This window comes from Osmia bicornis, unplaced genomic scaffold (assembly GCF_907164935.1).
Source record: "Osmia bicornis bicornis unplaced genomic scaffold, iOsmBic2.1, whole genome shotgun sequence".
Classification (NCBI taxonomy): domain Eukaryota; kingdom Metazoa; phylum Arthropoda; class Insecta; order Hymenoptera; family Megachilidae; genus Osmia; species Osmia bicornis.
The window spans coordinates 61,429-73,241 of NW_025791333.1; the positions used below are offsets into that span (position 1 = coordinate 61,429).

At 44.8% G+C, this 11,813-nt stretch overlaps 1 protein-coding gene across 1 annotated transcript; it reads left to right on the top strand.

Moving 5' to 3' along the window:
* The first annotated feature begins 6,248 nt into the window (after positions 1–6,248).
* Positions 6,249–9,124, top strand: LOC123989045. Its single transcript, XM_046289761.1, has 3 exons — positions 6,249–6,459; positions 6,567–6,641; positions 9,029–9,124. Exons 1-3 carry the CDS (start codon positions 6,256–6,258, stop codon positions 9,122–9,124), a joined length of 375 nt encoding a protein of 124 aa, XP_046145717.1. The 5' UTR covers positions 6,249–6,255.
* The last annotated feature ends 2,689 nt before the right edge of the window (positions 9,125–11,813 follow it).

The following is an 11,813-nucleotide window of genomic DNA, read 5'->3' on the forward strand; positions in this document are numbered from 1 at the left end:
CTTGTTACTTATATCTCCTAGTACCTGGAAATGAATGGTAATGGTAAGTGAGGTAGAAAAGAAATTATTTTCTTTGTAATGATACATTTATTTTTGTACAAAAATAATTTATACTTATTTAAAGTTGTGTAACTTTTATTTTAAACTAGAATTTTGCATTTTGGGATAAATATTTTCTTTCAAAGACTTATTGCTTTATTTGCTAAATCTGATGTATAACTTCATCAAAATCTACCCATAGTAAATTTACTTTTCTGCTTCTTTCAAATTCTGGATCTGCGACACAGAATAATCCTTTTTTTGTTTTTGTAGCAACATTTGTACTTGAATTTGTGCTTATATTTTAGAGGTTATTTCGTTATTTGCTATATATTGGGAGAACGTTTTGTCTGAACCGGGGCATTTCACCTCAACCACAAATCTTCTCCCATTGCATCTGGAGAGGCTCCTAGCATTGGGCATTGTGGTATCATATAATACCACATTTCTTTAATCTTTTATTTATTAATTTCTCTACTTCTGAAATCACGGTCTTTTTCTACATTTTTTCCTCGCCGCGTTAAGGCCGAGTCAAATTTCTTCGCTGCACCAGAATTTTATTGGTGAAACTCCCATCTGCAGTTTTACAATGAGCTGCTTCATGCATACCAGATGCAGTAATTCTGCCATAGCGGAGCTCATACCACAACGAACTTTCGCTTTGCTGCCTTGTTTCTACTTCCGTTTTAGAAATCAATTGTGCTGTCATTTTTTGACATAGCACATCGTATGAAATTCATTGGCAGCACTTCCTCCATTCATAAGGAATGCTATTAGCAATGAGTAATGATAGCGAATAACAATTCTCGCTCTAATACTTCGGAACATTGTGTCTCGATAGCTGCTATCTATCTGCTTTTCTTCAGCTTTCTTTAAAATATTTTGTAAGATGTAGAGTTGTCAGGTAGAACAGTGCTCTGGATTTCTTGCTTGCACAATTCTGTTGCTTTCTACAAATTTCTTTGTTGTCCCAACTGTTCCCATATTGGTTTATTCCATGCATTCAATTCTGTTGGAGAACGCTGCTCACTTTTGCGGTGGAGCACATCAAAAATGCTAATGCATGTTTACATCCTCCTAAAAGAAGAAAGACAGTTATATATATATACCATACAACATTTTTACAGATATTAATACAAACAATGTTAAAGTGTCTGACAATACATAACTTACTGTTTTTAAGAAGAAATATAGGAGTATACCTTGCGATGCAGCACAATCTTCACAATTGACTTCTTCTATACTTTCATCTGCTTCATTTACACCAAAGTCACTGCATATCTCTTACTTTTTACTCGGTGCTCTGGACATATTTTTCCTTTTATTGTGCAGATAGGACGACTCTCTCCGTAAGCAAACGTAGTCTATTGGCACTATCTTCGTAAACTTTCCCGACTAGATCTATATTCACAATATTTTTGAGCGTATTAAAAGCTATTAAAATCATTGTTATTGACGTTACAATTATTATTGATCAATATGTGTACTTTATTATTACTTACAATGAGCTTTCACAATCGTATCTCAGCTGCATTGGACCTATCATCGTTTTTTACCAAATTCAGCCACCATAAACACATCGATGTTCGGTAAATTTGTTGAATCAGCTTTCACGAATCCGGTTCAATCATTTTATTTAATATATGAAACAAATAATAATAAGTACACATAATAACTGGTTGTAGCGTGGTGTGGTAGCGTTGTGTAGCGTGGTATAGCCAGGTATAGCGTGGTATAGCGGTACTTTATATGCCTTCTGACGTCACTGAGCATGAGCAATCAGAGAGCGTTTTCACGTCACGTGAATTTTTGAAAAATTGTGCATCTTTATTATTTATTTTTAATTATTTAGCAGAAAGTAGAATAAAAAATCATATTTTAACATAGACGACTCTAATATTATCTGTACTTTAGAAATAAATAAAAAAATTCTATACATTTGGAGATTGTCATCTTTCCTATTCGAAAGAGAAGCTGTTAAATAAATAACTAACTAACTAACTGATATTAAACCACCGAAAATAGCAAATAAAGTAAATACCGCGGTGAATACGACAAACAATAAATAACTTGAACAATTCAACCTATTAGACTATTTTGATCACGATTAAATCACCTAACGATACATAAGTTGCGCAGATTTATTAAACGCATTATATCACTATACTGTTACGAATAATTAAATAAATTAAATAAATGAGACAGAATAAAAATACCATAAAGAAAGATAGAATAATCAATCAATATAATATATATAGCGCGAATTGCATAAACCAATATGCCCGGCTGTTCAGGAATGGTGGAAATCCTGGATGGCTTGCGCTGGGAAAGATTTACACTTGCTGGGTCGGTTTCACAAATTGATTTATTGAGTCAATGACAAAATGACATTGAACACGCTGATCTGACAATTAGCATTTGAGCAAACAATACAAATGTTGATCGTTAGGATGATCCGCTTTGATTTTCTTGTGAGAAAATGAACCGTCTGAATGAGTTTCAAATTGCGATTACAGTGATTCGTCGTGAACAATGATTTTACATGAGTCGAGACATATAGATTATTGATTTGATCTGTCACCTGCTTGGTGTTACATGAACAATTGCTTTTACAATTTTGAAAGGCGAGCTTCTCAGCGCCGTTATTATATTAATTCGGCCCGCGGCCCTTTGATGGTGCCCGTGATCTCGTGCTTGATCGGACACGTGGTTGGCGGCTCACGCTTCAATGAATATTTGTAGGTGAACATTACCTGGTGATCCTGTTCGCTTGCACAATTGCGATAGATCCTGAGTCGACAGTGAGCGTTTTTGGTGATCTTGATCTGTTGTTTGAACTGCACTTAGAGAAATTCTTGAACAAATCTAATGAGCCTTGTTGCTTGCGGTGATCGATGATCAATAATGGCGTCGTTGCGCGCGAGCCGGCGAGAAGACCCTGCTTAGCGTCACCTAGATGGTCGACTCCCGATCGATAAATCGATCGACCGTGAGCGCCATCATGGCTGAGCGGATTCTCAAACACCGGCCACAATTGTATGAATCAACAGTGTTAATCACAGTGAATTTATTAATAATGCAAATGATGATAAAAATGATAAAATATCGTACACTATCACACAAAACACTTAATACACTTAATAACCGGCGCAACCAACACAAAACAAAATAAACAAAATGAAATAAAAACGCAAAAACGCAATAAAGGAATAAAAGTAATACGTCACCAAACCAAACGTTCACCGAATTTACATCGTCTGTCCTCTTGCTATCTAAGGCCCTGGCCGCGCGTGCAACCGTCTGTCCTTCTTCAACTACGGCGGCCATCTTGAAAACCTGTCAGATCTTGCATGCGTTGTCTTCATTAATTAATCACGTAATGTCTCAAAAAACGCGGAATTTCACTACGGAACGTTCATCAATATTCAGATTATCCATAAATAACGTCTAATGTTTATAATTATCAGCCCCGAACACCGGAAACACGAAGTCGAAATGCCCGCATAACACGCACACCTCGTTTTCAATGTTAATAATAAATTAATACACTATTTAATCAAAACGACACAATAGCACTTCCAAACACACAATAACACGATTTTACCAAAAAACGCGAATAACTAAACCGCTATCCACCGCGTTGCAAATCTAACCACGGAGCGACCACGAAACACGTCCGCTCTCCTCGACGCGTCGAGCGGAATCCACCTTTTTTTTTTTCTTTTTTTTTTCGTGGGAAATCTTACATTAGACCGCCCCTGGGGGGGGGGGGCAGCAGGAGAGTGTCAGATTCCTCCTGACTAAACCCCACGGCGACCTCCTCTGGGTATGGCAGACCTGATTACTATAACTCCGGAGCCTTCCACGCCGTGTCGCTGAAGGCGCCCCTCACCGGGGAGTGCCAACTCCCCCAGCCGGCAACCCAGTGCCGGCTCCATCGCGGGGGGACTGCATGCAAGGGCGGCCGGGCTCCCCCGCCCGTACCGCCTGCAGTCCCCGCGCCTCGATCTCCTCACAGTGCTACGTGGAGGAGCAACCCACCCGCCCGCCCGCGAGGAAGATCGGGCCAGGCACTTCGCTCCGCCGGCTTCCGGTGCCGGCTACACCCCGGGTCCGCGTGCAATGGCTCCCAAACAGGGGCGCCTGCGGCCCGCCGAGTCGTCCCCCTGTGGGCTGCGGTGAGCCGTAGCCGGCCACCCACCAGGGGGGACTCCCTCGGCTCCCAACGGGGGAGGGAAACTCCACTTTCCGCCCGGAGTCACCGGGCCCCCCAGAGGCGGACGGAGCGGGGCCCCCGATTGAGAACGGGTTCCCCACCCGCACGCCCCCGAGTCCGACCGGGGTCAGGGCTCATTTCGTCCGGGGTGGGAGGGTACACCGCGACCCCTCCCACCCCCACAAGAAACATCCCCGTAAAAATCTCTCCCAGGAGACGGGAGGGCACGCGGGCCCTCCCGCTACGCTACCCCGTCCCGCATCCGTCGCGCCGGGGGAGCAAACAGCGAAAGCCGCCATCGCCCCCCCCCCCTCCCCCCGCACTCCTTACGGCGGCGGATCCCAACATCCCAACATGTGAAAGGATCGTACCTTTCACGATCCCGCCCGGACCTCTCCTTGAGGGCCATGACCTCGCAGAAGTAGGTCACGGCCCTCCATTCTGTCTCGCCGGCAGGCATCTGTCTCACGACGCCTGCCGGCGAGAGTTCCTCCCCTATTTCCGCTGTCAGGGCGTGGCGGGCCACCGCAAACACCGGGCACTCCGCCAGCGTGTGTTGTGCGTGTCCCGCGCCGCCCGCAGAGCCAAACAGTGGGGCGTCCCATTCCCGTTCCCCTCCGGCACAGGAACTCCCCGAACACCCCGTGTCCGGAGAGCACCTGCGTGACCCGGAACGACAGGCCGCCATGGCCGCGGGCCCCGCCATCCGATAACACCGGCAGGACCGCCCCGACGGCGCGCGCGGCTCCGGCGGTAGCCCCCTCTGCTAGGGATCTCTGCCACCTTTCCGCCGCGACCACCCGGGCCTGTCTCCGAATGTTTCTCGACCGTCGGCCCCGGCGGGTCCTCCCCGGCCTGGCGGAGGCCTCGCGAATACCAGTAATGTACTGAATTCGACCTCCGCCTGGTACCGGAGTGGGATGATGACTCCGCCAGGAATATCGCCCCCTCGTAGGAGATCGTGCAGTAGTCCCGCACGATCCTGATGGCCAGCCGGGCGCTCCAACCGCCGCAGCAGAAGTGCAGCTGTGCCTGCTGACCGCCAGATCGCCGGCCATATCGGAGCCCCGTATAGGGCTATGGACCGGACGATTCCCTCGTATAGGCGGCGAACCCTCACTCCCGGGCCCGAGGTTGGGCAAAAGGCGGCCAAGATTGGTCGCCACGCATTCCAATCGGGGGAGCCAGGCGGTCGAAGTGAACATCGAACCGCCAGTGGCTTGTCGAGATACAGGCCGTACGGTACCGGAAGGGACATCCGGCCGATCACGATCCAGGCACCCGTCGACCTACGAGCCAGACTGGGCCGGAAGGGGCTACCCACCACGGCCGAGGATCGAAGAAACACCTGTGCCTCGTTCATGTGGGGAGGCAGCGCCAGACCCAGGCGCCCCGTGATCCACTCCTCGCTACTGAGTGCGACCCCACCTCGGCACGGGCGGCAGGTCCTCAACCAGTCCCCAGCCCGGTGGCCCAGCAGGAAGTAATCATATGCGAATACCGTGGCCCACACCCGGGCGGGAGGTTCACACCACCGCAGCGCCTCGTCGTACCCAGGTTCCATAAGGGGGACCAGTTTGGACACCCCTGGGGCACTCCGCGGTCGACCTCCCTCCAGTGCTGCGTACCGCCCCGGCCCGTGTACTGTATCCACCAGGGGTCGGAAACTCTCACTGATTTTCTTGGCTTTTCAGTTTTAGTTCCCTGCTGACGGACAGTACGTTGATAGCGCTACTACGACGACAATCAGCGCCGCCTACATTGACGTCGTTTGGCGTGTTTGGCGTCGTAGCGTCATAGCATCATAGCGTCCATTTTGGTGGAGTCCAGTGGTGTTGTTAAAGTGTTTCCTATTAGTAACTGAGCATAACTGAGGTGATTCATAAAATGGTCAAGCGTGCTGCGTTTTAGGTTGCCTATCACGGCACGATGTGCCAAGCCATTGCTTTCCATCTAATTCGGAGCAGCTCGAAAAATGGAAAAACGTTATTCCATTTAGAATGGATGTGTCGAGTCTGAAAGATTTTAAGAAACTCAGGATTTGCTATTTGCATTTTGCTGAGGATGATTATAAATTGGGATATGCACAGCGAAAATTAAAAGATAACGTTGTTCCATCGTTGAATTTAAGTGGATATTCTGAAGAAAATCCAAGTATAAATGCATCAGTGCATGATGTGGCATTAAATATACATACACAACACGTAAGTATTGCACTGTACAAAATATTATAAGCAGCACAGTTTACTGTTATAAAGAAGATTTTTTATTTATTATTGGTTAAAAAGTATAAGAATATAATATATTTTAGAATATTATGGAAGATGTACATGAGGAAAGGAATGATGATGTCCTTACAGAAAATAAGAATATCTCTTATGAAGCTGGCCCTAGTAAGTTCTACACCCAAACGTAAGAGGCTTCGTTATTACAGAATAATGATTCTGAAATCGATTTAACACCGAAGGCTGCGCGGCTGTATAACATAGCGACACAAATTCGAAGAAAGCAGCTAAATGTATCCAAAACATTAATTGGGTACAGAAAAAGGTTAAGAGAAGCTCAGAAGTGTACTGAAAATACAGTATTTTTAAAGCTTATGTCTACTCTTTCTAAACCTCAACAGCTATTTCTTAGCATGCAATTTCGCAATTCTGAATATAAACCTCAAGTATGGCAAATTATATTTATATTTGCTTTTGTATTATTTTCATACTTTATTTTCATTAATATTTCATTTAATTACTTCATTTTTTTATTATTGTAGGGAAGAAGATTTACAATGAAAGAAAAAGTTCTTGCGTTGGCATTATACAAGCAGTCTGGAAGGTGTTACAGACTATTAGAAAGTATATTTCACCTTCCGTCTGCAAGATCATTGAGGCAGATCTTAAATAGAATTAATGTCAATACAGGGTGCAATCAATTCATATGTCGACAACTGCAGGAAAAAGGTACAACAATGAGCAGCATAGATAAAGTGTGTTGTGTAATGTTTGATGAGATGGCAATACAACCCCACGTTGAATACGATCCAGTATCGGACTGTATCGTGGGGTTTGAAGATTATCAGACTATAAGAACGATGAAATACGCAGATCATGCGTTGGTATTTATGATTCGAGGTATACATACCGGGTGGAAGTTCCCTGTTGCATATTATTTTACGGAAAATCAGGCAAGTACCGCACATTTAGTACAATGTATTACAGAAATAATACAGACTGTAGTGGATAGTGGTTTCTTGCCTGTTGCGCTTATATGCGATCAGGGAAAAACAAACGTGGCTGCAATTAACCAATTAAAAGCAGACACAAGGATAAATATGCAGGACAAAGTAGAATATAGTAAGTACTAATGTACTACGGAGCAGTCATCCTTGTATGACATATGTTTATTTCTTTATTTTATTGTATTCTAATATTTTGTAGGTAACACTATCTACCTTGCTGGAGTAGAAATTTGTCCGCTATACGATCCACTCACCTGATGAAGGGGATCAGAAATAATCTATTAACTAAAGATATAGAATTAGTTTTAAGAAGGAAATGAACGGCGCTTTGCGCAATGGAAATATTGAATTGGCATATAAAATGGATATCTATTCAAAATCTATATGTCGATTGATGCCGAAGCTCACAGATGAGCATATTTTCAATACAAATCAGGAAAATGAAAGTTAAATACGCGACACAAATTTTGAGTCGATCTGTGGCAGGATTCATAGACCACCACACAAAATTTGATAGTAAGTGTTTTTTCTATTTTTTTTTGTACTGTTAAACTAATGATTATAGTGCATTTTTTTAACATTTGTTTTACTTGTAGGCGGAATGGAGACAGAGATTGGCCATCTCCGAATGCCGGTAAGCAAGGCCATGACACGGCGGAAATGGCGTTATTTTTCGACAGGCTATTCGATTCGGTTAATGGTCATTCGATAAAGCCCGAAACAGAACTCCGGAGTATAGTTACCAGAAAATCCAACCATGGCGAATTTTGGGGTAGTGCAATAAAGAATTGTCTGAAATGCGCTTTGTCAGCATCAGTACTCACTGCCCTGTATACGACCCCAGTACTCAAACATTGGCAAGCAACAATTGGCGGGTTTCAAACCCTGTGGCAATTATTGCAAAGATTAGGATTCAAGTACTTCAGGCCCAGATATTTAAATCAGGATCCACTTGAAAATTTTTTCGGGTGCATCCGCAGTTTAAATTACAGATACACGAATCCCACAGCAAAACATTTCAAAAGCAATTTTAAAACACTATTAGTCAATAATTTAAGTTCGAAAAATAGTTTCGGAAATTGCGAAACGATTTGCGATGGCAATTTGTTGTTAACACTTGAAACACTAAATACTGGCACTCCAAACCATAATCAGGAATATCCCATTGAAAACATGTTACACCAGAGCACACCAGGTAACTTTTCCAATTTGGACAATAGAACAGTTTTTTAAACCAGACAAATTATAAAGTATTAAGACACCGATCAATTAGAATGTGCGCTGATTGCTGTACAGCAGTATCGGAGCAGAATAGCAGCGTTCAAAATAACTTTAAAAAAACATATCAGCTCCTGTGCAACATTTGCCAAATATTTGTCATACGCAGCAGTTAAAAATGCAATTAAAACTATTTTATTAATTAATGTTAATTATTCTTTTCATTGTACCAACACGGCAATATTTTAACAGATATTTATGTGAATGAATTAGTCACTATCGTCGTAACGGCGTGGTGCAAATTTATAAACACTTTGCTAAAGAGAAGGCGAAGCATGAATACAAATACCCATATAATTTATACAGAAGCGATTAAAAAAGGCGAGAAAAATGTATTGCGCAGCAACAGGACAGTTTAATTTCATTTTAAATATATTATAATTTTCATACCATTTCAGATTTATTAATTTATTTTCTATCCCTGCAGGTGGCTGCTTTAAATCACAGATCTATGATTTACAGATAAGAAATCGGCTAAATCATAAATCTATGATTTTTAGCAGTCACTTTATGACTATCCAAAATTTAGTATTCTATATATATACATATATATATATCAGTCTGAGAAGTACATATATATCAGAGACATATATAGTATACTTATATATATATATATGTCTACTTTTAGTACACTCATGACGGATGGTTAGTAGATGGCGCTACAGTCAATGTTAGACTTCTTGTAGAGGGGAGTTTCCGACCCCTGGTATCCACCTGCCATCCAGGAAGGCCCCGATGATCCTCTGCAGATACGGGGGGACGTTGTGGTGAACCAGCGCCCCCCGTATCGTCCCATGGGGCAGGATGTTGAACGTGTTTGTAACGTCCAAAGAGACGCCCAGCGCCACCCCACCCCGGGACGTGGCCGACTCGGCGAGGGTGCGCACCCGCTGAATAGCGTCTATGGTGCTGCGACCCTCGCGAAACCCGAACAGGTGTCGGCCAGATCGGGGCCAACACTCGACAGCTGGTGGACGAGGCGTTTGGCGATGACACGCTCGAAGAGTTTTCCCACCTCGTCCAACAGCACAATGGGCCGGTACGCAGAGGGAGAGTCTGCGGGCCGTCCGTCCTTTCGGAGATGGACCAGCCGCCCCTCCTTCCATATCGAGGGGAACACCCCCTGCACCAACGCGGCGCTGAAGAGGCGGCACAGCCTCGGACCTAGGACGCCGGACGCGATAACACAGGCGCGGCCGGAGATGCTGTCCGGGCCCGGGACGGTGTTCTTGGCCCCGAGCCTTCAGTGGGAATCCACCTAACCTAACACTTTTTTTTTTTTTTTTTTTGATTTGACAGAAGAGGAAAATGCATTTACGCACGCGCAGGCTACCCCCTGTTCGCGCTATTCGGCTAGAGGGGACCCTGGCAGTGTGGGACTCGTATCCCCAGAAGGGGGACCTGGCGCCCATTGGTGGGGGCAAACCCAAAGAGGCAACCCAGAAGGGGCAACATGGCAGCACCCTAAAGGGTGAGCACAAAAGATGAGGTCACAGCCCAGAAGGGGTGACCTAGCGGCGCCTAGAAGGGGCATCCGCGGCCTGATACACTACCCACTAAAAACCTCTCCCCAACGTAGGCCGCCAGAACCGTTTCATCCTCAGAGGATATCCAACATGAACCAACGATAGCCGCAACTGCCCTTCAGCTCCCTAGCTTTCAAATACGCTTTCGTCTACCCTCAATCTGACATGCGTTAGGCGACCATGATAGGTTGAGGATCCACGCCGTTACACCTCCGATCAAGCGGTAGGATGTTTCAACCTGCACCGCGTAAGCACAGGATTTTTCTTCGGCCAAGACCAGGAACCGGAGGATTCCCACTCGACGGGTGGTCGCGCCATGTGTTCACCTGCCAAGACAGGGCTTCCTCTTCGGTCACGATCAGGAACCGGAGGATTCCCACTCAATGGGTGATCGCGCCATGTCTTCATCCATCTGCGAAGCGAGGACGGGGCTTCTTCTTCGGCCACGACCAGGAACCGGAGCACCCTGCTTAACGGGTGATCGCGTCATGTATTCACCAGCCTGCAATTGCGAGGTCAGGGCTTCCTCTTCGGCCACAACCAGGAACCGGAGGACTTTCCCACTCAACGGGTGGTCGCGCCCCGATTCACCTTCCGGCACTTGCCAGGACAGGGCTTGTTCTTCGGTCACGATCAGGAACCGGGACTTCGCATCTCCCGGTCGATCGCCCCAATCTTCGTCCACCATGGTAGGTTGAGAATGATGATGTGGCTTTTCCTTGCAGTCATTACGCCCACCTGTCCTTCCACGAGGACAGGCCATTTTTCTTCAGCACGGCCAGGTACCAGGCAAGTCCTTACCCGGTTGACCGTGCTACGTCTTCTTAGGCTGCAACCCTCGATGACTTGTTCCACCCACACAAAGCCCCTAACAGCGCCCCTAACCAGCAACTCAGGCTACACATCAGCTACCATACATCAAATAAAGCAATATAATCGACAGAAAGAGTGCAACTTTGACAGAATGCAAGGAATATCATACAGAAACCAAATCGAGCAAATATAGTTTACAAAAACTATCAGACTATCAATTATCATAACACCCTACATTATTATACCGCCATCCCAGTATTAGAATATTAATATATTTGAATATTAGAATAATTTAAATCTCTACATTTCTGACAAGTAACACGCCGCACTGCAGGATGTAAATGTCGCTAGATCCTACAAAAACAACATCGTCATGACCCTATGAGCTTATTCCTGAAAGAACTTAATACTGAAACTAAAAATAATAATAAAGATAAAAGATTACCAACAACCCAAACAGTACAGTAAAATTACGGGCGATACTGTACGAATGTAAAAACGTTATGTAATAAGGAACGGTTACCGCCAAACAATCAGAATAAATTCAACTTAGATTATGGAACTGCAAAAAGTTAAATTAACTCCCTGCATTCCAGTCAAACCTACCCGCTCCCAAGTCCCGTAAAGACTAATTGAGATCCAATAACGTCATGTGGGTGGTTAATAATTAATAATACTTAGATGAAGTTAAACTGAACAATGCCGTGGG